The sequence below is a fragment of the Trachemys scripta genome, chromosome 5 (assembly GCF_013100865.1).
Source record: "Trachemys scripta elegans isolate TJP31775 chromosome 5, CAS_Tse_1.0, whole genome shotgun sequence".
NCBI lineage: Eukaryota > Metazoa > Chordata > Testudines > Emydidae > Trachemys > Trachemys scripta.
This window is the reverse complement of record NC_048302.1, coordinates 8,963,821-8,990,886: the sequence shown is the minus strand read 5'-3', so window position 1 is coordinate 8,990,886 and position 27,066 is coordinate 8,963,821. Positions and strand designations below refer to the sequence as shown.

Here is a 27,066-nt window from a genome sequence, read left to right as displayed (position 1 = left end):
GGGACGTGCTGGCCGCCCTTCCTGCAGCGCCCATGGCCTGGAGCAGTGAACCGCGGCCAGCGGGAGCCACGATTGGCCGAACCTGCAGATGCGGCAGGTAAACAAACTGACCCAGCCCCCCCGGGGCTTTCCCTGAACAAGCGGCGGCCGTAGTTTGAGAACCACTGCCCTATATGTATGTATGAGAGTATGTTAAGGAGATTGTTTCCAAGAATATTTGGAGTTTAATAGACATGAAGGTGCCACAGATTGTTAAAATATGTCTGGTTTCAGAAGGGTAGCCGTATTAGTCTGTATCAGTAAAAACAACGAGGAGTCCTTGTGGCACCTTGGAGACTAACGAATTATTTGGGCATAAGCTTTTGTGGGATATAACCCACTTCATCAAATGCATGGAGTGGAAAATACAAGTAAGCAGGTATAAATATACAGCACATGAAAAGATGGGAGTTGCCTTACCAAGTGTGGGGGGGAGGGGTCAGTGCTAAAGAGGCCAATTAAATTAGCGTGGATGGGACCAATTCTCAACAGTTGACAAGAAGGTGTGAGTATCAACATAGGGAAAATTATTTTTTGTAGTGACCCAGCCACTTCCTGTCTTTATTCAGGCCTAATTTGATGGTGTCATGTTTGCAAATTAATTCCAGTTCTGCAGTTTCTCGTTGAAATCTGTTTCTGAAGTTTTTTTGTTGAAGAACAACTACTTTTAAGTCTGTTATTGAGTGTCCAGGGAGATTGAAGTGCTCTCCTACTGGTTTTTGAATGTTACAATTCTTGATGTCTGATGTGTGTCCATTTATTCTTTTGCATAGAGACTGTTCGGTTTGGCTAATGTACATGGCAAAGGGGCATTACTGGCACATGATGGCATATGTCACATTGGTAGATGTGCAGGTGAATGAGCCCTTGATGGTGTGGCTGATGTGGTTGGGTCCTATGATGGTGTCCCTTGAATAGATATGTGGACAGGGTTGGCAACATGGTTTGTTGCAGGGACCGCTTACTGGGTTAGTGTTTCTGTTGTGTGGTATGTAGTTGCTGGTATTTGCTTCAGGTTGGGGGGCTGTCTGTAAGCGAGGACTAGCCTGTCTCCCAAGGTCTGAGAGAGTGAGGGATCATCCTTCAGGATAGGTTGTAGATCCTTGATGAGGCGCTGTAGAGGCTTTAGTTGGGGGCTGTAGGTAATGGCTAGTGGTGTTCTGTTACTTTCTTTGTTGGGCCTGTCCTGTAGTAGAGGACTTCTGGATACCCTTCTGGCTCTGTCAATCTGTTCTTAAAACTACAATACCCACCTATCCCACAAAAGCTTATGCCCAAATAAATGTGTTAGTTTTTAAGGTGCCACAAGGACTCATTGTTTTTAAAATACGGCATGATGGATAACATTCCTGCATAGGGTCACCTATTGGTCCAGGGCCAGCGTTCTGTGCCTTAGAATTCAGACACACTCTTTGTTGATAAAGATTCTAAAGAATAGTTAATAATATAAATTAATCAAACAAACAGAATAGGGTTAATATTTACTAACAGATACTAACAGCTTCCTCTTGAGTTCCGTAGCAGAGATCGGGACAACACAACAAATGCACACAGCTCACCCCCCAAGATCCTCAGCAGCTTCCCCTCCACTCGGCCACCGGAGAGGGCAACACGACTGTGAGCGGTAGAAGAACGGTAGGCCAATATTAAGATGAAAGAAGATTAATAACAGGAAGGAGGGAGAGCCTGGGCAAGGAGAGAGACGACAAGATAGACTAGGTAAATGAGGAAGTGACTGGAGATAAAGAGAAGTTACTTATTGGTGCCTAATGTTTTGAGTCACCTCTCTGCATTGGCACTTATGGGAGTTGTCCACCGGTGGCAAGCACACAGAACCTTCTGGAAGGCAGCATCCACCAGGGTGGGGGGAGGACAGGAGAGCACACATGTGCAAGTGCCCTCTCATGGCATCAAATGTTCAGCAACTAAGGCTATAAGAGCCTCCACCTCCTTAACTTCCTGTCCCTTCTCCCAAACCAGTGTCCTGATGTTATACGGGACTCTGAGGTGAGGGGAAAGGTGGTAATTGAGTGTGAATGCACAGGTGATTGGTGGATAACCTCTCTTTCTTTGAGAGCCTCTGTACAGTCCCACTTGTGGGAGATTAGTGAGTGGCCTTGAGGAGCTCTTAGCAAAATACAAACTGCAGCATTGCTCTCCCAAATTGAGCACTGGAGTGCCATGCTAAGCACATGGAGTCGTGCCTGGTGAAAAGTACATGCTGGCCTTCAAGTTGCAGTTCTACAGAGTTTTCTCTACTGGGATGTACCCAAGACATGCCACAGAAGCCACCATGGTTCCAATCAAATGGTCCTTAACCTTTGCTAGTCCTGGTACCCTCACTATGTTGAAATGGTTTTATACAGACTTTAATCCAATTAGATGTTCTCTGTGTGGCAGTGTGGATTGATTTAAATCAAAGCAATTTAATCATGATTTTATCAGCAAGCAGGAAACTGAGTTAAATCATTTATTTTAATCTTAGTTTGCTTTTGTACTTATTTTTCTAAAGAAAGGCTGATTCTCATTGGTTGGTAAACATGCTGGTTTGCAATTAAATTAGCCTTTACAGCTAAATTTGGGCGTTCTTTTTGCTAATCAGGAAGATGCACTATATCTATATATATTTATTTAAGCAATTATATAACAATTTATATTTATTCAGATTCTTAATTTTTAAAAAATGGTGAATTATGCATTTCTTATTTACTAAACAATTTTTATTCATGATTTTTGTCACACTATTTGGATGGAAATTCAATTAAAAACACACAAACACAGTCTTACTTTTTTTAATTAGTTAAATAAAATTACTTTAAATGTGCTGTAAAATAAGTAAATATTTATCAAAACATGCTTTGCATTTAAAACTACTGATTAATTAAACAATGGAAGTATTATCAGTGGTTAGCGAATTGAATGTATTGTTTCCAATTACCATGTTCTTCAAGATTGTACAATTAGTAGGTCTCATCTTCTCACAACCTAGGCCTGGTCTACACTACAAAGTTAGGTCAACATAAGCCACGTTAGGTCCATTTAATAATGTATGTGTCTACACTACCAAGTTCCTTCTGCCGACCTAAGTGGCCTGTAAAGTCGACTTCTGTACTCCATCTCCGCAAGAGGCGTAGCGCTTGATTCAACATGGGGATAGCGTAGACACTGCGTTGTGTAATTTGAATGAATTGGCCTCCAGGAGGCATCACGCAGTGCTCCGCCGTAACTGCTCTGGAGAGCACTTTCAACTCCACTGCACATCAGCCAGGTACACAAGGAACAGCCGCTCCCCTGTTAAAGCCCTGGGAACTTTTGAATTTTCATTTCCTGTTTGATTAGCGTGGAGAGCTCGTCAGCACAGCTGATCATAGAGACTCAAGGCCACAAACACACTCCAGCATGGAGTACAGAGGAAGTGATGGATCTTATTGGTGTATGGGGAGAAGAGACTGTGTAGGCAGAGCTCCAATCCAGCAGAAGAAACGCTGACATCTATGCCAAAATCGTGGGGGACATGGGGGAGAAGGGCTACATGAGGGACACGCAGCAGTGCTGCGTGAAAATAAAAGAGCTTCGGCAAGCATACCATAAGACAAGGGAGGTGAACAGTTGTTCTGATTCTGCCCCACAGACATGCCGCTTTTATGAGGAGCTGCATGTGATTCTCGACGGCAACACCACCACCACCTCAAAACTCTCTATGGATACCTCCCAGGAGCTCCGGGCAGCCTCAAGCAACAACGAGAAGAATATTGTTGACGAGGAGGAGGAGAATGCAAGGCAGGCAAGTGGAGAATCCATTCTACCGGACAGCCAAGAGCTGTTTTTAACCCTGGAGCCCATCCCTTCACAGGACCAACTGCCAGTGGACTGTGATGCCGGGAAGGCACCTCTGGTGAGTACACATTGCAATCAAACTGTAGGGTTACATGCTGTTATTTTTTATGTTTAATCTGACCAAAAAAGTAGGTGTAGTGGGTATTGGTGGCCACTCCAGCTACGCAGAGGGTGCTCTCAGATAAAATTGTTTATGTGCACAGGGATGGCCTTGGAATCCTCCATGGAGTTCTCTAGGAAGCTTTCATGGAGGTTCTTTGCAATCTTTTGCTGAAGGTTTCTGGGAAGGGCTGCCTTATTTCATCCACCACAGTAGGACACTTTCCCGCGCCACTCCAGTATTAACTCTGATGGCATCATTGCAGTACAGAGCATTGCAGCATAAGGGCCAGGTCTGTACCCAGACGCTTGCAGCATCTGTTCCCTTTCCGTCTCTGCTACCCTCAGGAGAGTGATATCGCATAGGATCACCTAGGAGAAATGGAGGGAAGTTTTGGATGCTAGCCCTTAAGCTGCAAACAATTCAACAAGTAATCCACCCCCGTTTGGTGAAATCTGGGTTACACAACCACGCTTTCCCAAGCATAGTGTGGTTGTGTTGGAAGGGATCACTGTGTATTGCAACTAGCATTTTAAAAAAAGGGGGGTGGGAAGCTTCCTGTTTATCCCCCCCCCCATCCAGTGCCTCTTTTGCAAAAATCTGTCCTCAGGTTGCTAGGAAAAAGGAGGCTTTTCTGAAGTTCCAACCAGTGATCTCAAGGATGTCTTCACAAAAGCTGCAGCACAAGACCTCTCTTGCCCACGCCTCATGGCTGTATTCACCCTGGCTGGAGCAGCAAACCGACTCTTGCAATAGCCAGTGGTTGTGATTACATTGTGACTTGCAGGGAAGTGCATTGAGGGGTATTTATTAAATAAAAAGTATTAACATTGCACCAGAAACAATGCATGCACTGTCAATGCTATCCTTGTGCTTTTCATTCTTTGCAGCTAAAACCTTGTCTGTCGGCACATCCTCTACACTGGGGCAGAGACTTTCCCAGATTAGAAGGCGGAAATGAAGACTTGGGAGGACGTGTTCAATGAGTTAATGTACGCCTCTGAGAGTGATAAGATGGAGCTAAAAGCATGGGGGATTACACTGTCCGACAAGCTGCACATAGGCAGGGAGGATAGGAGAGCATGCAGGGAACAAGAGCGTGCCACACAGGAAGAGATGCTGCAGATTATGAGGGAGCAATCAGACATGTTGAGGCATCTAGTTGAGGTTCAAGAAAGGCAACTGGGTGCTAGAGTCTGTCTTCAGCCTATGCTGAACCTGCTGCCGTCGTCGCCAAGTTCCACATCCTCCTTGCCCAAACATCCTATTAGACGGGGGCGGGAGGGAGTCCGGTATTCCTTGCACTCAACACCAGGGGAGGGTACAAGGATTGTTATTGCTTTGTTTGATTGTTATTGCAGTGCAATTGTAAGCAAGTTTTCCTTGTCCCCACCCCGCAGTGTTTTCAGCCCTTTTGCCCCAGGTTATCTTACTTTTCTTTGCTGTCTCTATGTGTTTGTGTGCATAATAAACCTTAACAGATTGAAGAGAAAAGGCTCTTTATTCATTCAGCACACTCTGATTAGTGAGAGTGGAGTTTACAGGGAGAAAATGCAATGAAGAGCATTGGTAAGGAACAATACAGATAAGTGTCACATTACTGTGGATCATTGCTGAAACTGGTTTTCAAAGCCTCACGGAGATGGGGAGCCCTCAATGTGCTCTTCTTATTGCCCTGGTGTGTGGCTGCTCAAAATTGGCTGCCAGGCCATCTGCCTCAGCCCCCCACCTCACCGGAAACTTTTCTCCCTTTGTTTCACAGATATTATGGAGCACATCGCAGGCAGCAATAACAATGGGGATATTGTTTTCACGGAGGTCTAACCTAGTAAGCAAACAACGCCAGCAGTCTTTTAAATGCCCAAAGGCACATTCTACCACCATTCTGCACTTGCTCAACCTATGGTTGAACTGGTCCTTACTGCTGTCCAAGCTGCCAGTGTATGGCTTCATGAGCCATGGGAGCAAGGGGTAGGCTGGGTCCCCCAGGCTCACAATTGCCATCTCAACATCACCACTGGTTATTTTGCAGTCTGGAAAGGAAGTCCCTGCTTGCAACTTTCTGAACAAACCGGAGTTCCTCCACCAGCACTTGCAACAGCATTGAGCAGTACCCCTTTCGGTTTAGGTACTCTTTGGCAAGGTGGCCTGGTGACAAGATAGGGATATGCGTTCCGTCTATAGCCCCACAGCAGTTAGGAAACTTTATTGCAGCAAAACCATCCTCTATGTCCTGCACGTTGCCCAGAGTCACTACCCTTCTTAGCAGAAGTCTGTTGATTGCTCTGAAAACTTGGATCACAACAGATCCCACAGTAGATTTACCCACTTCAATTGATTCCCCACTGACCGGTAGCAGTGTAGCATTGCAAGCTTCCACAGAGCTATCACCACTCACTTCTCCACTGTCAGAGCAGCTCTCATTTTAGTATTCCTGCATTTCAGTGCTGGGGAAAGCTCTTCACACAATTCCTTTTGCATTCGAAAGTTCTGCCACCACTGCTCATCATCCCAAAGCTGCAGAACGATGTGGTCCCACGAGTCAGTGCTTGTTTCCCGGGCCCACAAGCAGCGCTCAACCCTGTCAAGGTGATGCGTGACTGTCGCCAGCAACTGCAAACTGCTCCACTCTAGGTCTTCCAGCAGGGCTGCTTGCGTGACATCACATTGTTCCGCACGGTGGCTCCTGTATCGGCTGTGTAAATACTGCAGGATAAGGTGCAAGGTAATGCTCACAACAGTGTACAGCTGAGCGGGGCCCATGCTTACCGTGCTATGGCATCTGCATGGGTAACCCAGGCTTATGAAAAAAGGCGCAAAAAAGGCTTGATTTGTTTGCCATCGATTTCAAGGAGGGAGGTAAGTGGGAGGCTAACGCCATGTTCCCATATCCCTATCTTGTCACCAGCAAATGTTTTGGTCCCATAAGGCATTGCAAGTCTAACCCAAAATTCCACTCGGCTACATGCACTGTGGGATAGCTAACCACAGTGCAACGCTCCGTGTGTCAATGCAAGCCCTGCTAGCGAGGATGCACTCCGCCGACACAATGAGCGTAGTATGGACACACAAGATCGACTTGCTTAAATCGGAGGCTCGATGTCGACTTACATAAAACCGACAACTTTGTAGTGGAGACATGGCCCTAGTGTTGATTTATAAATTGGAGGAGGAAATTCATTGAACTGAATTAGCTGAATAAATTGAAATTAGGAAATATTCTCTCTGTGCCTACAGAAGAGGCTACTGCTGTCAAAAGCTGGTTATGCACTTCAACAAACTCTGATTCCAGCTGCTTATCCAGTGACTTCCTCCAGTTCAGTGGTCTGACTTTCTTCTAAATTAAATAAAAATATTAAGCTGTACATGTTTACTGCAGATGTTTTCATGATTTTAATATATTATAGTAAATTTAGGCCTGAAAAAGTTTGTAAGAGTTATGTTCCCTTCTCTCTGCATCCCTCCACTGGCTCCCTATTCTCCAGTTCATCAAATATAATGTTTACACTTCCAAGGCCTTTCACAGCTTATCCCACACTGCCTATCATCTCTCACATGCTATCAAGATCTCAACTCCCGCCTCCATCCTGCCAATGAAGGCTGCCTTCATCACCCGCCTGTTACATGTTAAACAAGCACCTTCAGGCTCTCTCTCACCATGCTGTACACATGGGATGAGCTCCCAATAAATACCCTCAAAGCCACCTCATTGTCCTTTCACATCTCTTCTTAATTCTCCTCTTTGTTGGAATATCTACCAAACTCTTGACAACCACTGGGCAGCAGGTGTGGTGAGCCCACTGTCTAGCATGCTAACCACTCCTGACTTGTTTCTTTATGCTCCCTCGTCTGTTTGTCTGCATTCCCGTTGTCTTGTCCTAAACTGTAAGCTCTTTGCAGCAGGGACCATCTTTTGGTGTTTGTACAGCGCCTAGCACAACAAGTCCCTGGTCCATGACAAGAGGTTCTAAAGCAACAAAGAGTCTCCTTCATAAGCCAGTCCCGCCAGCCCACCATCCAGTTTTATATCTTCTGCAAATTTCATTAATGACCTTTTGGTTCCTCTTCTAGATCTAGACCACTAATAAAGAGGTATAATAAGTCTGAATGTGTGATACTACCCTAGTGCATTGCAGTTCATCACACCAAGGGTCTTATTCTCCCATAAGTCTAGTTCACACGAGTAGGACTATGATGGTCATACCAATCTTTAAAACATTCCACGACAGAGGTTTAGATAAACAATGACAGATCATGGAAAGAAGAAGAGGGGATCGGAGAGCGAGCCCATCCTATGCTCACTCTGTAGCAGTGGCTCCTGTCCCAGGGACAGAGGGGCAAATTTGATGGGTATTACACCCTAGCACATAGTGTTGATGCACAGAAAGTTAGCCAGAAATGGAGGGGCAGACATGCCAAACCTGAGTGAACTAGGTCACACTGCCACTTGGTTTGGGGACATTTCATGGACTTTATTCAAACTCAGTTTCCACGACCACTATGACATCCGTGACAAAACTGTAGCCTTACCCTCAAGCACTAGAAGTACTTGATATGTACATAAACCCCTCGGAGAAGAGACCTTTTACATTAATCTTATTGCATCAAGGTGCTTTTACAAATAACAAATTTGTCTTTTTAGTTAAAACACTATTACTGCTTCATTTTACAATGCTCACTATTTTGATGCAGAAAGAGAAACTGATCTTTGCAGTATTCAGTTGTGTAAAAAAAAAAAAAAAAAAAAGTAAAACACAGCTGCCTCTAGCATCATCAACTGCCAATTGATGTAATGCCAACAATCAAAAATTATTCTAGTTGGAAATAAGTATAAAGTTGGGTAAGTAAAAGATTTAGGCAGAGGCCCATTTAATCAGAATCATTCAACTTTTGGTCCAACTACCAGTATTAGTAATTACCATTTTCTTTATTTCAACAGGCAACTCTGGTATTTATTTTTGTCCAAATCTCTTCTGTGACCATGATGAAAGCAACAAGCAGTAATTATCAATATGAAAAGCAATTAATATAGCCTACAATTCAGTTTAAGCCTATGATATGCAGAAAGTTTGCCTCTTTCAGCCAATGCTATTGTTATATTATTGCTAGTAAGTTGTGCTGCTTCCAATCAAAAAAAAAAAAAAAAAATCTTCTCGAACATTATATAGAAATAAAGCATGACTCAAAATATCTGCTGCCTGATCTCATTAAGGCTTGTTATAATTTCTCCGGAAGTGTGACCCTACCTTTTTAATGTAGATGCACAAGTTTGTTCATAACAAAAACATCCTTGAAAGAAAAAAGGTTGGCATTTTGCTAGCATTTATTTCTTTGCAGTTCTCTGTAGCCAATTATTTCATATAATTATTTCTGTTGTGGTTAATTCTTATGTAATCAATGTGTGATAAACAGAGGTAGATACAAGTATAGGAATGAGTACAACCAATAGTATTATAGGGGTATAAGGTTGACAATTATTTATGAGTGATGAATGTGTATTAGGTATATAAACAAAGTAAAGCTGTAATGCAAGATCTACAGGCTGAGGCCTGTAGAACTGTAGCTTAGTCATATTAGGCAATGGTTCTCAAACTTTTGTAGTGGTGACCCCTTTCACACAGCATTTTTTTTATATTTAACACTATTATAAATGCTGGAGGTGAGGCGGGCTTCGGGGTGGAGGCTGACAGCTTGCAACCCCTCAGCTAATAATCTTGCAACCCCCAGTTTGAAGAACCCCTGTATTAGGCTTTAGACCTAAAGAAGGGTTGACATAATCCTGTACCGGTGAAGTTACAAGATTACTGTAAAGAATGTGCCAATGGGTGATGTTCAGGAAAATATGCCACAATGTACCCATCTAAACCAAAAGGCCCCTGATTGTAACATCATGGAAAATACTGCAGCAACCGCATGTTGCCATGGGGACTTGTTGCCATAAATGCTAAAGAAAATAAATAATATGAAAAGCACAGTACCCCACATTTTATGGGGTGCAGAAATCCCAATAAAGAAAAAGGATTTGGAACCTTCATGCATATGCATAAGGGTTATGGGCGTGGGCATACTGCAGCACAAAAAGGGTTCCCCAACACAAATGGGGAGGAAGAATCCATCGGGAGACTCTCCACAGAGTTTACATCAGTATAACATGTTTCTGAAACACTATACTCTCTAGGAGACTGCACTGGTTTAAGTAGCCCGCCCGCCCTCCCTCCCCCCTCATTTTAGTTAAATTTGTGCAAAGACTGACTGTAGACAAGCATCTGTAGACTACCAATGCTTGTGGCATTTAATTTCTACCTATTTATATAGCATTCACCACTATTATCTTAGCACCTGTGTTGACATATATACTGTAATGAACTTCAGCCAGGAATTGTTTTAACTGTGTTTCACTTTGAATCAATGTTCTCAGAAGTCACCCAAAAAATTTATTTTTCTCCCTTCACAACAACTGCTATAAAAATGGACCAAAACTTATCAAAATGGTCAGTCAGTAAATAGCACAGCTAAGTGATATTTTCTGTATTACCAGAGTCCCCTTTACAGAAACAAGTTAGGTAATATCTCTTAGTGGACTAACTTCACCCATCTTGTCTCTCTAATATCCTGGAATCAACATGGCGCTACACTTCAGAATCCTCTTTCACACACAATGCTCCCCCCTCATACCTCTACCTTCAGTCTCAACAGAAAGGCTGATTCTGTCCCTTACCTCCAGACCCAAATACCATAACATCTCTGAACACGCACTGATGGGCAGAAAGCATGATTTTTTTAAACCCACTTGCCGTAATTTGCTTGTTATTCACATCAAGGGTGGAGAAAGAGTGACATACCCTAGATACAGCCCCACCCAAAATAGTCGCTAGAGCAAAGCAAGTGCACATCCCCCTATAGAAATCAAAGCGTACATAACAGTCCCCTCCCCAGCCAGAGCTTTGGAGCTGTGCTCCGGCTCCACCCCAGCTCCAGGCAAAAACCTGCAGCTCCACTGCTCCGCGCTCCAGCTCCGCTCCAAAGCCCTGCAAGTCACATATTGTATATTGGTAGAAGTCGCTCCAACCCAGATGTGCTGTATATGTTGAGTTTGGAAGCTGGAATTCTCTTACAGAAAAATTTATTTTGCTTCATTTAGCTTTATTTGTGTGTGCACACATGTCCTCCTGCGCACACACGTATGCCTACTAGCAGGACATGACCATTCACTCCCTCTTACAGCTCAGCATCCCTGCTCCCTCCTCCCAAATAGGGAGGCCCGGCCTTGTCCCAACAAAGCTCCTGAGGTTCACTAGGCACTACTAGAAAAGGACCCCCCAAGCGGGACGCCTGTGGCCACAAGTCCTTGGAGTGGTCTTGACTGCGAAGCAGTGGGAAGACAACCCGGGCAGAAGCGACGGCCGAAGTGCTCTCCCACTGCCCCGCACAGACTTGCGGGGGGACAGGCCGGGGTAAGGGCAGCCAGAGCAATGAATACCAGAAACTGGTGCCCCAGGCCTCTCCCCTGCAGCTAGGGGCGAGTGGCCCAGCACAGGAAGCCAGACTGTGACTAGCGGGGCTCCCGCTAGGCCCACGAAAATAGCCTCGTCTCCTCACGAGGGACGGGCCCAGCTGAAGCCCCAGGGAGGCGTGGCGGCAGCTCGGGCGGACCCAGCTCCAGCCGCCGCGAGGCCCCGGGCGGGCGGGCCCGGGAGGAGGAGGCGGGGGCCCCGCGCTAGGACCCCGGGGACCCCCCACCCGCAGGGAGAGGGGAGGCCGGCGCACGGCACTCTCCGCCTGGGGGTCCCCTGACCTGCTGCGCCGCGTCCTACGCTCCCCCGGCTCGCTCAGGCCCTTCGCGCGCCGCTGCGTGCAGGCCACGTCATCAGCTCGCCGCCCGTCGCCCATAAACACGTCACCTCCCCCCCCCCCCCGCCGAGGCTGGAAGGTTACGCGAGGGTACGCGCATGTTCGGTGAGGCCCGGTCGCGGTGCATGCTGGGGGTTGTAGTTTAAGGGCCGAATCGGTAGCTGGGAGAGCGGCGCCAGCTCCATCCCCCGAGCCTGTGGCGCGGGCCCTGTTCTGCCGCCGTGTTTCTCGGCGGAGTGGAGTCGGCGGCGGGGGATGCTCCTTCCCGGTTCCGGGCGGGACTGTGCGCGGCGGCCGGCGGCGGCGGTTGGTGAAGGGCAATTGCAGTAATGGAGTAAGTGTCCCCCTTCGCCTAGCAACGGGGGCTGTGGGGTGAGGGAGGGGGTCACGGGGAGTGGGGGTTCAGTGGGGGGCTGCAGTGTGGGGGAGGGGGTCACGGGGAGTGGGGGTTCAGTGGGGGGCTGCGGTGTGGGGGAGGGGGTTATGGGGAGTGGGGGTTCAGTGGGGGGCTGCGGTGTGGGGAAGGGGGTCATGGGGAGTGGGGGTTCAGTGGGGGGCTGCTGTGTGGGGAAGGGGGTCATGGGGAGTGGGGGTTCGGTGGGGCTGCCGTGTAGGGTAGGGGTCACAGGAGTGGGGGTTCAGTGGAGCACTACAGCCTTGAGGAGGGAGTCATGGGGAGTGGGGGTTCAGTGGGGTGCTGCAGGCTGGGGGAAGGGGGTCACTGGGGGGCTGGTCTGCCGTACCATGTCTGTTGGGTGGTTGGGGCCCCCATCACTGGGAGAAATGGGGGTTTACTGAGGGCTGCATCCAGGGACAAACTAGAGGGCAGTAGAGTGGTAAGACGGGGGTGGAATTGCAGAGGACTGTGTGGCAGTAGAGAGGTGCTATGCCAGTGACACCCAGTCTCCTGGGGAATCCCCCAGTCCTGGGGGCTGTAATGATGGAGATTAGTGGCACTATGGGTAGACAGTTAGACTAGACAGGGGGAGCGTGACAGAAACGGGGTTATGGGGATGATTATCAGGGGAGGGGCGTTGTGGGGTGGCTGCTGGTGGGAGGGTAGTTGTGATGGGGGCTGTGACGGGATGGTTATTGGAGAAGTTTGAGGGTGACACACAAAGTGGAAGTATAGAAGCAGTCACGGAGATTGGGATCTCTTCCCATGTTGCGGAGTGTCATGGTAGGAGCCCGGGGTACAAGCATCTTTGTGGGGAAAGTAACACTGAGCAGAGATATGTTGAGAAGCAGCGCAGGTTCCTGACACTGATATTATGGTCTGTGTCTGTTATATATTTGTTATTTCCAGCTGACTGGTAAAGATGGAGAGAGGGAGAGGAGGAGGAGGAGCAGGAGGAAGGAGTGTGGGGGGCTCCAGCCTGCACAGGAGCATTTACTCCCAGTCTCAACAGCAGTATCACTATCCTGCCTCCTCTCAGGGGGGCTGCATGGAGATCCAGGAGCTAGCCTCCAAAAGGGTGGACATCCAGAAAAAGCGATTTTATCTGGATGTGAAGCAGAGTTCCCGAGGCCGCTTCCTGAAGATAGCGGAGGTCTGGATAGGAAGAGGCAGGCAGGAAAATATCAGGAAAAGCAAACTGACTCTTTCCTTGTCTGTGGCTGCTGAGCTGAAGGATTATCTGGGAGATTTCATAGAGCACTATGCCCATTTGGGCCTCAAAGGCAGCCAGAGTCATAGACATGAACACAGTAATGGCAAAGATCAAGATTTGAGAAGGCGGCAACAGCATCATCTGCCTTCGCCTCCAGCATCTGTTGAATCCGAAGAGCATCCTCACAGTGTCCTGAAAACTGAGTATATAGAAAGAGACAACAGGAAGTATTATCTAGACCTGAAGGAGAATCAACGTGGGCGTTTCTTAAGGATTAGACAAACCATGATTAGAGGACCGGGCATGATAGGTTATTTTGGCCACAATTTGGGACAGGAACAGACTATTGTCCTTCCAGCCCAAGGGATGATTGAATTCAGGGATGCTTTGGTCCAGCTAATTGAAGAATATGGGGAGGGAGATATAGAAGAACGAAGAGGTGGGGGTGATGAACCCCTTGAGCTTCCAGAGGGGACTTCCTTCAGGGTGGACAATAAGCGGTTCTACTTTGATGTGGGATCTAACAGGTATGGCATTTTTTTGAAGGTAAGTGAGGTGAGACCACCTTACCGTAACACCATCACTGTCCCGTATAAAGCGTGGACAAGGTTTGGGGAAAACTTTATCAAATATGAAGAAGAAATGAGGAGAATTTACAACAGCCATAAAGAGAAAAGAATGGATGTCACAGGTGACAGTGGTGAAGAGCAAGAGGGTCTGGAATAGAGTGCGTTTGAACTGGTCGTCAGGCAAAACAGAAAACCATAAATTGGCTAGAGGTAGTTTGAATATTTAGTAGTTTGAAGAAGTTGCCCCCCATTTTTTGTAAATCCTTTTCCTGTTAGTAATAACTCCAGTATATAATACTTCTGAAGTCTGGTTATGTTAAATGACACCCAACACATCTCTCTAATTCCTATGGGAATATCAGCCTCCCAAATCTAAATGAATCAGCTGTTTCAAGTATTGAAGACTATGAAAGTATGCATATCAGCACAAAAATCTGACATTCTGACCTTTAAATAGTATAGGTAAGGCTTGTGTTGCACTAGAACATGATACAAAAAAGCCAGACGTACCTTATGCTGAAAAGTATTGGTTTCTGCTTATGACGGGTTTTCCAGAACTGAATATTGTCCATGCTGAGTTAAAATCTGAAAAGCTTAACTACAGGTCATTTACCACAAAAATTGACTTTGTATGCATTTTATCTACTTATACGAGGAAAGGTAGACATTTTAAATCAGTGTTCACTAATTACTGAATTTTAAGCAATGTTCTTTATGGATAAAATCTCGATAGCAGGTCAAGCCTTTATAAGGGATTGTCAAAGAGTGGAATATTAATTTCTTAGCTTAATTATTCTGTGGTAACCAAAAAATTCGAGTGCCACAGAAAAGTAAAGCAGTGTTTTAATTGTGATGGGTTATCCCAAATTAATGAAAATAATCCATTCTTCATCTACATATTACATCATGTAAGGTTGAGGATTTTTTATGTGCTCTCAAAATTTCAAAAAACTATTTTTATATTGTTGGTAGTTTGGGGGGCTCTAGCAAGGAGCTGGGAAGTGGGCATTTTGGTGGCTGAATGTTTGTTGCAAGTGGGTTTTCAGGGTTTTCTCCCAATTGTATGAGTAACACAGGTATGATGTTAAAAGTATGAGGATAGCTTCTGGTTTTGTCCTTCTACTTTGAGGAAAAACCTTTGGGAGAGTTTGGTGCACCACTTAATTGGTATAAAAATGCTTCTCTAATTTCACACTTATTGGTAGCGCATTTACAATGCAATGGCTAAAGCTGTGCCAGCATTTCCATTAAAAATTATTATTTTTATAGGTTTTAGTATTCCAAGATAATATCTATGCCCCCACCTCCATCACTCCTTCCCCACCATGTTAAAGCTGGGGCCATGATCCTGCAATTTGATTCACGTGGCCAGACTGTTAGGCCTGCGTGAAGTCCCCTTGAAGACTATGGAGCTACAAGTTCCCACAGATTGCTGCCTTGAAATCCAAATACTCTGCCTGGAGGGGAAATGTGTAGCATTATCTGTTCAGGAGGGTTGAGTTAGAAAGGGGACATAGAATATTCTAAATGCTTTTGGATCTCAAAGCAAAAACAGATTTATTTTTATGAAGAAATTTTTCAGCATTTAGGGGCCAGTTCATCTCTCACTGAAATCAATGGGAGTTGGATTGGGCTATAAATCCCTTGCTTAGAGACTCCATTTTGCCTACCTTTTTTATGTGTTGTTTTTTTTTAAGTGCTACTGTATATCTACAGAAATTTATCACCACCCAAATCATGTTTTTTAATGAAGTAGCTGAGTGTGCTATCTTTTAATCCGAACAGTAAAGTTTAATCTGTTTAAACACACTTATCTGCAACCCAAAATTGTCCCCAGTCTTAATTTTAATCTGCCTGCACACTTGAAGGCCACACTAAATTCAAACACCTTATCATGTCTTTGATCTGATATACCATTAGTAATATCAAGAAGGACTGTATGTGGGGATTAAGTGAAAATCTGGCCTTTAGTTTGGGTGCTAAAAATGATCAAACTACAAAAAAGCTTGCACCAAAGTCAGCAAAGAACTATTAGGAACATGTTACGCCTGTGACAGAAAAGAAAAATGTAAAGAAGTTAATTTCACTGTTTTAGGTGATTCCCTTAGAGCTAACAACCAGTTGGCCTAGTGTCAAAAAAATACCATAAACTAATCACTAATGTATTGATTGCTGTTTCAGATATTTTCTAATCCAAAGCAAAATTTTCTTATTTAGTCACTTGAATTGCTAATGGGCCATTTGGGCCATGACCAAGCAATTGAAGGTTATAACCTAAGTCCTAGAGCTAATGGTTCCTATTGGATAGTGAAGTACTTAAAAAAAAAAAAAAAAAATACTGAAATAACAATTGTTGGCTTGATAGCAGAATATTAGTGAATGATTCATCAATGCCTAAGTTACCATCTCACTGATTGCTGCTGCCCATCACAGTGCCTAAAGTAGTGATGAACTTGTCAAAACTTCCAGCAATCTGGAACTATGAATGTAAGAACCTTTTTATGCTCACTTCTCCCCTTGCACCTCATCTTCTCGTGGATTTTCCCCTCTACACTCAGCATCTTCTAGTCTAAAATAATGTTTGTATCACTCGATATAAAAAGCTCATTCATTGAAATTGTTCCAACGTAATATGTGCAATGCAGATAATCTTGCATTCCATGTGTTCTTTTGCTCTTAATGGAGAAAAATATTTTAATTGTGCAAGTAATTAGTAATTTAAAAAATACATTTCCTTCACAGGTTTAAAAAACAAACCAGTGCAAAGTGGCATTGTTATTCCTATCAAGTTGCCATTTTGGAGAATTAGAGCCAGACTATATATTAGCTATTGAAAGTGCTCCAGTGAAGATATAGACTGGTATCAGTTTGCATCACTGCTTCATAATTAGGTTTCCTGTATTTATTAATTGGCCTTCAGAAATGCATTGATGTATTGTAACTATTACCCCAGGAAGTCAGTACCTTCTGGCTGCTGAACAAGCTCAATTCTCAGCTCTGATACACAGGTAAGTGTTGCCTTGTGTTTTGTAAAATCAGCTAGTGCACTTACTCTCACACGGTGATACGCACCTGAGTATCTGGGACGACGCTTGAGCCAGCCATCTGCAGTTAAAACACTGACTACTAGTTTTCCATAGACATGTAAAGCACTGATTGCAAATACTATGATCCAAGCATAACACCAACAAACGCAAAATGTAGCAATGCAAACGTACATTGGTTACATTTGGAAACGGGTTCCTCATTATTTTTGGCAGTGTGTTCCCAGCTTTAGAGAGCAGCAGTATTATGCTGCTTATGTGCAGAAGGGCCCATTATAACACAAAGGAATATTGAATTCCCAGTGCATTCTAAATAGATGGTCATTCTTTAAGCCCTAAAACTGCCTGACCCTTAAACTTGAGAAGAACACAAGCTTGTTTGCACTAAAGAGCATGGCCAAAAACAATTCTAAGAGGACAGGGTGAAAAGCATCAGTCTGAATCTCTTGAATTAATAGGTTCTCATGAGAGAATTTTACATTAAAGCCCTCACCTCTGTTTTAAAGCTGTGTGGTCCAGGCAGAAAGTCTGTCAGTTCTATAATTAAATAATAATGCACTTTATATTTTGTAAATAATAGAAGCACATTTCTGCTATTAGTTTTGTAGGATGTGCTTCAGTAATATATAGCCTAAATCTGTAAGAGGTGGTCTCCTGTATGCACGTCTGTCAGAGCTCTGTTGTAATCACTTGATCCAGTTACAATGGTATGGTAGAGAAGGCAGGCACTATTAAAAATCCTTTCAAAACCACAAGTCTGATTTCCACCGCCCCCTCTTCCCCTCCCCTACCCCTTCCCCCCACCCCCCGAGGTAGCATCCACAAATCCCATTAACTTTATATGGAGTTGTGGGTGCTCAGCATCTCTGAAAGATCAGGCTCCAAACATTTTGTAATGAATGTATAGCTATGTTTTGTACTCATAATCTTTATAGAGCTGGGTTCAGTAACTCCATCTCACTTAGCTTTCTGTGACACTTTGCTGTCACAGAAGCCCTCATAATCCCAGAAATGTTGATTTGGAGGAGTGGGGCGGATTAGGTGGGCTTCTGTGGTATTGAAACTAGCCAGTTTGTATTGACTCCAGCCATAGTGTGTAAACTTTCTTTCTTGTTAAAGTACAGATATAGTATGTTGTTGGTTGTAATAGTGCTATGGGAGAGTTGGAAAGTTACCTGCACTAGAATGGTAAGGTTCACCACCATGGCACTATGTAGGACATCTCACCAACTGTGACCAAGTAGACTGTCAAATTTCATGAAATACAGAGAACATAGCAAACTTAAAAGAAATTCTTGATTAGGCACTTTCAGAAGCAGCAATATTTACTCCTGCACCTAAGAGAGTGGGGAATCTATTTTAATGCAACAAAACTTGAAATACACGTTTAATATAAATATCAATGATCTGTGTGTACTTTATCCAGAAAGAAACTGTGCTTCAATATATTAGCAATCTGCTCTTTATCATAAGTGCTTCATATGTGTATTTAATATGTATAAATCCAATATGTGTATATTGTAAATCCACAGTAGCTCAAAGTGAAATAATATATTTATCTGAAGTGCACAGTTTAAAGATGGGACTTAAAAATCAGTTTCTGCCTGGAACACAGTTTGGTTAAATGTGTTATTTCACTGAGAGCTGTTACATATATTATTTATTGCACCCCTTTTAAGATTTCTGCATTTAAATGTTTTGATGTATTATTTATTTGAAGTTTGGTGGAGAAGGGGATGGTATATGACTCTCAGTAGAGCTGAAGGAAAAATAGGAGGAAAAAAAATAAAAACTTATTTCAAGGTGTCTCCTGAAATAAGTAGTCTTAGGCTTTACTGGCAGCTTTGTATGCAGGTTTACTGTTAGCTGCCATAGTGTTTCAAATCTGTCTTTAAATCCCCAAATGCTCCAAATCTTTAGGTAGGATAAATGTAAAATCCCAAATACGCTGCTAGAAGAGTTTAAAACAGGTTTGTTTGTGTAAAGGCTCAAACGAAATTACCAAAACCAATTTTAACGTACTTTTTCTGCTAAATGTATTTTAGTCAAATGGCTGCATCCTTTTTCTTCAGTGGCCTATTAAAATGACTTAAACTCTATGGGGAGGAGAACTGTTGCTTGCTTGACTGACAACCCTTTTAACCAAAAGTGGAGTAATTTTGTGCAGTGGAAATGCATTTATTTTGTGGTTTGGTTTTACTGTACAGTGTTTTCACCGTGTGGAAAATGAGTTAGTAAGCAGGCTATAGTCCCATTGCAACTGTACATACATATGTTTCCTGTAAATACAATATATACGAAATCTACAAAATAAGTCCTAAAAAAACTATCCATCTTGTATTTTATTTTCTGTGCTATTTCCTCTAAGGTGAAAATATTTTAATCCTTCTGTGTCATGGCTTTTAAAAAATCACCTTGTCTTTTCTATATGCTTTTTAATCATTCAGATCTGGAACAGTTTTCTTTAGTTAGGTGAGAAATGTAAAAAGTACACTACATATAAAATGCCAGCCACAAACAACTTGAAGTATTTTCTTATATACACATGCTATCAACAGAAATCCTAGAATTAATTACAGCAAAGTATTTACGGATCAAGTATATGTGTGCATGTATTTGTAATAGTGTACATGTCAAATACATGGATAGGCATATTCACAATTTTAAATACAAATGAAGTCCTAGTCCTGCAACTTTTGCTGAAGCTGACATAATCCCAGTGCAAGTAGTCACATGACTAAGGATTGCAGACTAGGGCCCATCAAATGATTATTTTTGATAGTAGCTCTTTTGCCTTTAAGTTTTGTCCCATATCCTGATTCCATTGAGGCAGATGGGAATTTTTCTAATGACTTCAGTGGGAACAGGATTGGACCAATTTGTGAATACCGTCTTTATGAGCAGTTGGGTACTACAGTATCAAAAAGTTGTATTTGAATTTGGAGACCTTAATCTGCAGTTATAGTTGTACTGTGTATTCTCAATTCAGCAATGGATATAGCTATTTTACATTATTGATACTATCTAAGGTAGTCTCATTGTCCTTTTGCTTTCATCTGGAGTCATTAAAATTTTATTGTACTACAAAAAATGAAAAGTAAGCAAGTATGATTATTGGACAGTAGCATAAGATTTACTCATTAGATTTTTTTGTTTGTTTAGAGAACCAAAACCTACATCTGACTACAATTCTTGTAAAGATTATTGGTTTCTCTTTACATGGCAAATGCTTGCAGTTCATTATTATGTTAGGAGTCTATTAGCCCTATTAAATCCTAGTTTCTGAGTTTGTTTATGGCAGAATTTGTGGGGTTACAGAATAAAAACATCCATGTTAGGAGACAGGACATTCCTGGAATCAGGTATTTTGAAATATTAAAAACAGGCTTTTAGCCCAGCTGTTTTTAAAAAAAATAAATAAATACAAATCTGTGGAAGCTCTAAATGTTGGTGACAGCCTATTAAATATTATGGGATTAACAGCTCTCTCTATAACAAAGTGCTTTTCATGAAAACCTTACCCCACCGGAGGTCTGTGTACCACCTGTATTTATACATGTACAGGACAGTAGTATTTTAAAAATATCAAGACCTAGCAAACTTTTATCACTGGAGTTTAGGGTTGCCAATTTTAGTTGGCCGTATTCCTGGAGGTTTCATCACATGACCTAATGAGACTCCGGGACAATCCTGGAGGGTTTACAGCCCTGCTGGAGTTCCAGTGTTTATCCTGAAGTTCCATCTGTTGGGGTAACTTGAACACTTAACAAGTAAAATTTTTGGTAAACTACAAAACCTGTTAAATTAAACACAACGTAGCTGAAAGGGTGTGTTTCTGATAGAATTCCACTTAATGAAATGGTGGAGCTTCTGGAATAGAATAAAATAGCCAGCTGAATGAATAACAAAGACGACATCCTGGCCCTAGTGAAGTCAACAGGAGTTTTTGCCACTGATATCAATGGGGCCAGGATTTTACCCAGAATCAACAATTTGCGGTTCAAATACTGTCTATTTAATGGGCATAAGAAAGGTCATCAGTGCCCAGCTGGGGCAAACATTTAGCCATGGAGTCAAGTAACATTGAAAGCGTTTTCTTATCTTGTGCTATGCATCATGTTTATGGTCTCATAGTTTCTCTGTAAGAGAATGTGCCTGGCTGAGTTCATAAGAGGTTCTAAATTAAATCAGTGTTTTAAAAAATGCTAAAAAAAAAAAAAAAGCCTCCGCATCAATAACAGCTGATTTTCTAGGATTATCAAAGCATCAGTTTGAAGCATTGAGAACAGTTTGATGTAAACACAGCATTTCAGTGGTTAATACAATTAAATAGTTCTACCAAGCACTGTTTAATAATTTTAAGTATATAACCAAAGCCTGTCATGTTTTTTAATTTGTTAGAATCAAGACTTTTTTACAGTAAGTTTATTTCTGATCTTTTCAGCCCTTTCTTATCCATTCTATGATACACATTCTTATTCCTTTTTCCTGTTTGACGGGCTTCTTTCCGATGGAAACTGGCAGTTGTGAAACCAACCTAGAAAGATGCCCCTTTAAACTTTTGCAAATACATTTTTAAAACCTATGTATCAAACCTCTCTTACATTACCTGTATTTAATATTAAACTCAGAAAATCATGCAGCTCATGGATTTGGGTTGTTAATTTAAATACTGCCAATTAAATTGGCTTCTTAATCACTGGGTGAAATTCACCCAGTGGGCAGAGGGATGTTTCATGGCGTAAGTATGAATTTCAACCTATGCACCATATGGATCACAAACAAGATAACTTTAAAGTGGATAGATTCAGCCAAGAGAAGAAAAGTAGTGCATATCAGTTACTCTAAGACTTCTGACTTTGAAGCTTTCCACACACACACACACACGCCCCATATAATATTTATAAAAATACACAAACACCCCAGGGGGGAGGAGGAAGAGTGTGTGAGAAAGATTGGGAGGGCAGGATGTTAACAATATGTCGATATTCAATAGTATGCTAAAAATTCTAGCAAGTAGGTTTTTTTTTTTTTTTAATTAAATCAGATATGTTCGGTACATATTGCAAATAGCAAGCTTTGCTTTACTATGAAAACATTTAATTGTTAATGCAAAAAAATGTATTTACACTCAGAGGGGTGGCCCAACAGGATCTCTGTAACTGATTGATTAAAATATCCAGCAATATATGCACTCAGTGTTTGGGGTCAACCTTAAATCCATACAAATACTTCTCAAGTTACATTCTTAACACATTCTGTTGAAGAGGAGCAGAGGAGGACAGGAACAGAAGCGGCCTGCAGGGGAATGGGAGGGATAGAAGCAGAAGGATCAGTTACCACTAGACCACACTGTCTCTCAAACTTGGAATTTGAACCCAGCATTCTTCTAACATTAAACAGTTATGTAACCCATTGCGAAGTGTGTGTCTCATTCCCCTCTAATGCTGTAGTCTGCATAGAAGATAACAGCCTACTGCTGCTACCAGTTACTCCATTAGCCCAAGTGGTGGAGGTCTGTGTGATGGATTTAAAAGTCCCAGCCCCGCTGCTGACCCAACTCGGGGAGTCAATAAGGTTCCAAAAGATGGAATTTGTTGATTGTTTTAAAAAAATGGAATTGCCTATATTTTTTAAAAAAGATTTACAGTACAAGAATGTTAAGATTGCAAAGTCAAGTATTCAAAAGTTAAGAAATGCCAGAATTAAGGTTGCACATGCTAGTTGCCACTTGACAGTTTTGGCTTTATTCTGTCTGTGCCTCAGTTACCCATTTGTAAAATGGGAAAAAATCTCTTACTACCTTACAGAGGTGTTGTGAAGATAAATCCATTAATGTTTGCAAAGCACTCAGATACTACTGTGGTGACTGACAGAAAATTCCAAGAGGAATTTATTAATTCCATATTCATTGCAGGGTTAGAATGTGTGCAATAAAATAGGCGTGATGTCATACATGGAATGATGAGTATAAAAACGATAGCTGCCTCATTCCCAGACACTCTGTGCACTGAATGTGGAAGAGCTTCTTTGGGGAAAAAAATAGTCTGAGATTATGAATTAAAGACTGCATTCACCTGAATATGCACAAGAGGGCTGAATTAAGGTTGCACAGGCAACCTTAATTCTGGTATTTCCTACATTTTGAGCACTCGACTGTTCAATATTAACGTTCTTTTAACTGCCAATTTTTTTTCTGAGGAATACAAACCACAGCCAGCAAATGGTGCTTTTTAACAATGTAGATCTCTTAACATAACTTAATAGGACAAAGAAAAGGCACTTCTCTTGCCTAAGGGTATTCTCTGGCTGAATTTCAAAGACCTGTTGCAAACAATGGAGGTGTGAGAACCTCTCAAAAAAGGTTACGAGAATCTCTTATTATTGAAGGTGTTAGGCAAGCTAATTATATGGGTCTAGCTCCCTTTATTTTATATTTATAATGCACAAAAAAGGTTGTAGTTTTCCTAACTGTTGCTCCTCCCCATGGTTTTCAGATATGAAGTATTGAATTTACCGTGCTGTCTTATGGGTGTCAAAATGTTTTCACTTAACCCCATTTTTAACTATTTGAAGCTCGTGCAGATTGTGCCAGCATTTGTGAGTTCAAGCTACAGTGCCGTATTATCTGTATGCTCTCCTCCGCAGATAGTGAAAGTCTTGTGTTAATCAGGAGTATTTCGTTTGGTGAAAAAATTTATTCTTGTAAATCAGCCTTTCCAAATCCCACTAATGGAGGACCTGGCAATGATCTGACTGCAGAAATAATTTGGTTGGATAAGTTGTATTTTCAAGACATCACAGAATCCCTCCAGCATATAAAGGAAGGTAGAGGGTAAATGTTTGTGTCAATGCAATTTCTAGGGAGAATGTAAAGATGTGTGAGGATTTTTTTTTTTTTTAATATAGACCTCCTCATGTATGCCAAAACATTCTAGATTATTGAGACTGGGGAGTAAACTATATAGTAATTTAGTAATCTGAAGGGCAAAAAAGGTTCATACTTGGCCAAGATGGTGGTTGCAACTCTTGAGTTTTCATTCAGGTTTGGAAGAGGCTAATACTGCTGTTGAAAAGATTAGCCTGTTGTTTTCTTGTCTCAGCTGGTTAATGTTGACAGACTTGCTTGCTGGCTAGAAGCTGCTTGCTTGTAGGTATTAAATCTTAGAGGTCCCAAGCTGTTGGAGTACTACCCTTTGGTGGCCAGGCCTGGGGATGAAGAAATCACAGGCTTTCTTGTCAGGTGTGGTGGCATCACATTGCCCATAATCTAGAAGCAACAGTTGCACTTTTTTCCATCATTTTTTAAGATGGTGGCCTGGTTTGCTTCTCCCCACATACCTACTCTTCGGGAATTCATTGGCAACTTGTAATGGGGCACTTCCCCTCTCATGTTACTGGCATCATCCATTGGTTTTTGGTTAGATCAGTTTTATGAAGTGAAGAATCTCCCCATTTCAGTTACCTGTTGGCCTGGAAATTCTGCAAGGTCAGTAGAGCTGCCAATGTATGGCCAATCAGTCACTCGGCAGAGCCACAAACTCTGCCCTTGAATCTGCACCATTAAGGTTATGGGGAGCTTTGCCATTGATTTCAATAGGTGTAGGAGCCAAACCCATTCTGAGATACAGACAGACGGGGTCCATTAACATCAGCTGTTCTTGGTCATGAGATCCACCAAGATTCTTTTTTAGTACCATCTTGCAAAAATATATTTACAATTTTTCAAAAATAACTAAAAAATGCAAGGCTAGTATAAAAGTTAAAACTGAAGCATTCACTTCTGAGACCCCCAGCTTGCAACTTCTCTAGTTTCACAGCTGCTGGTCATAAGAGAAAAAAGTTCCCAAGCAGACAACATTGGCTAATTCAACTCTTCCACGTTCTGCTGGTCTGATCTTACACTATAGAAACAGCATACAAATAAACCCATAATCATCCCAACTTAATAAAAGCCTTGCTTTAAAACAAAGGGAAAATGTTGGGGTCTAAATATTCACAATTTTAGGTTCAATTTTTATGTGGGTGCAATAGGGCTGCACGCTGCGTGTTCATGATCTATCTTACTATAGTTTCATTTTGCGGCATGTTTCACGTGTAACACAGAATAGCCAGCAGTTGATTGGAAAACATGGTGGCGTGGGGGTGGTTATGCCAAGCAGACCCACTCTTTGTAACTACTTTGGGGGAAACACTGCCTTTAATGACCTCTTTGGAGATACTCTTTTCTGTGCAGAGCTTCATACAATTTCATCAAATAACTTGCATCTAACAATTTTCTCTGCTTGCTGTAGATTGACCTGTGCATTTTTGTTGTTGTTGTCGTTGTTCCCTCAGGCATACTCCTCTGTCTTTGAGCTGCTTGCAGTTAGGAATGTGATATCTTGATTGTCAGGAGCCTTAAAAAGGCATCTAACATTAAACCAAGGTTTTTGATTGGGAGGGGAAAAAAAATTCTTTTCTGACAGACCAGCAAACAATGATTTTTCTTTAAGAATATTGTTGTAGCTAATTCAGCATTTTCAAAGTGACCATACTACAGGCTGATCTGATTGAAAATTGGAAGCAATATACATTGATCTCCTTGGATGAAATCCTGGCTTCCACAGAAGTTAATGGAGTTTTGACATAAGCTTCAGTGTGGCCAGGATTTCACCCATTATCTTTCCAACTTTACAGTTGAGTCTCTGCTTCTTCCAAAAGTCTGCTTTAGGCAACTCTTGCTGGCAGCGGCGGCTCCAGGCACCAGCGCTCCAAGTCAGGCTACCTTCAGCGGCATGCCTGTGGGAGGTCCGCCGGTCCTGCGGATTCAGCGGCAGGTACGCCGAAGCCGCGGGACCGGCGGACCTCCCGCAGGCATACCACCAAATCCACGGGACCAGGAACCTCCCGCAGGCATGCCGCCAAAGGCAGCCTGACTGCCCCCCTCGCAGGGACTGGCAGTCAGGCTAGGGGGGCTTGGGGTGGCAAAAAAGCTAGAGCTGCCCCTGCTTGCTGGGTCTCCAGTGATATACTGTGTTATGCTGCTTGTTCAAAAAGTGTGTGTGTGTGTGTGTGCGCGCGTTTCATTTTGCAGCATGTTTAATGTGTAACCCAGAATAGCCAACAGTTGATTGGAAAATATGGTGGCATGGGGGTGGTTATGCCAAGCAGACCCACTCTTTGTAACTACTTTGGGGGAAACACTGCCTTTAATGACCTCTTTGGAGATACTCTTTTCTGTGCAGAGCTTCATACAATTTCATCTCCAATAACTTGCATCTAAGACTCCTGACAATCAAGTGCCCATCCAATGAGGTGAGGAATTTTTTTATTTGAATTGGGGGGGTGATTTTTTGGTGGGGTTGTAATTCAACCTCCCAGAAAATCTAACTGTGTTGAAAAGCTGATTGGATTCTCCTCAGTCAAATTTTCATCCAGTCTGTGTAAAGCAAGGTAATGTGATAATGTAATGCAGATAAAATTAGATAAAATTTCCTTCTATTTGATACTGCCATCATCACCATAATATTTGAGTGCCTTTCAGACGTGCATTTAAGCATGTGACTGCATCTGTCACATGAGGATTGTTCTTTCTCTCCTCCTGTCCCCGGCTGTATGTGCAGTATAATGTTTTGTATTTTTAATGTACACATAGTAACCTGGATATTTATATCAGAGAAGGTAGGATGAAGAAGTGCACCTTATACTAGTAGTGGAGGTGGTTGAGGTTTGTGGTACCTGCTGGGGAATTTTATTCCACAGCCTTGGAATGGCCCCAAGAAAGCTCTGTCTCCTGCACAGATGAGCTTCACCCAGACAGCTCCATTGTGCCTGAGGAGCAGAATGTCTTTCTGAAACTTTCACCAGTTTAAACATTACATAGAAGACCGTCTCAATTAAATTGAAAAGGTTTGCACGCCCCTATTAGCTTCAGCAGTCAGTCTCTGCTATAAGGTGACATCTGATTGTGCAGCTCTTCTCTACTCTAATGTCTGCAGCAGCGCTTGGATTCCTTTGCTTGCCAATCATGTTCA

The 27,066-nt window shown here is 42.7% G+C and overlaps 2 protein-coding genes across 4 annotated transcripts in view; one reads left to right on the top strand and one right to left on the bottom strand.

The window, feature by feature from the left end:
• The window catches only part of WRN (WRN RecQ like helicase), a 106,529-nt gene extending 94,678 nt beyond the window's left edge, over positions 1 to 11,851 (bottom strand). For both annotated transcript variants that reach the window (XM_034771199.1, XM_034771198.1), the window contains exon 1: positions 11,772 to 11,851. The gene's annotated coding sequence lies outside the window, so the exon portion shown is untranslated. The remainder of the gene's footprint in view (positions 1 to 11,771) is intronic.
• A 266-nt stretch (positions 11,852 to 12,117) lies between these two features.
• The window catches only part of PURG (purine rich element binding protein G), a 34,127-nt gene continuing 19,178 nt past the window's right edge, over positions 12,118 to 27,066 (top strand). The window contains exons 1-2 of one of the 2 annotated variants that reach the window (XR_004645813.1): positions 12,118 to 12,161; positions 13,134 to 14,216. Coding sequence is in view for 1 of the 2 variants with exons in the window: in XM_034771200.1 (XP_034627091.1) it covers positions 13,147 to 14,163 (1,017 nt within the window). In the remaining variant the exon portion in view is untranslated. Of the gene's footprint in view, positions 12,162 to 13,133; positions 17,829 to 27,066 lie in introns of those variants that run through there. The other variant, XM_034771200.1, reaches the window with a different exon arrangement.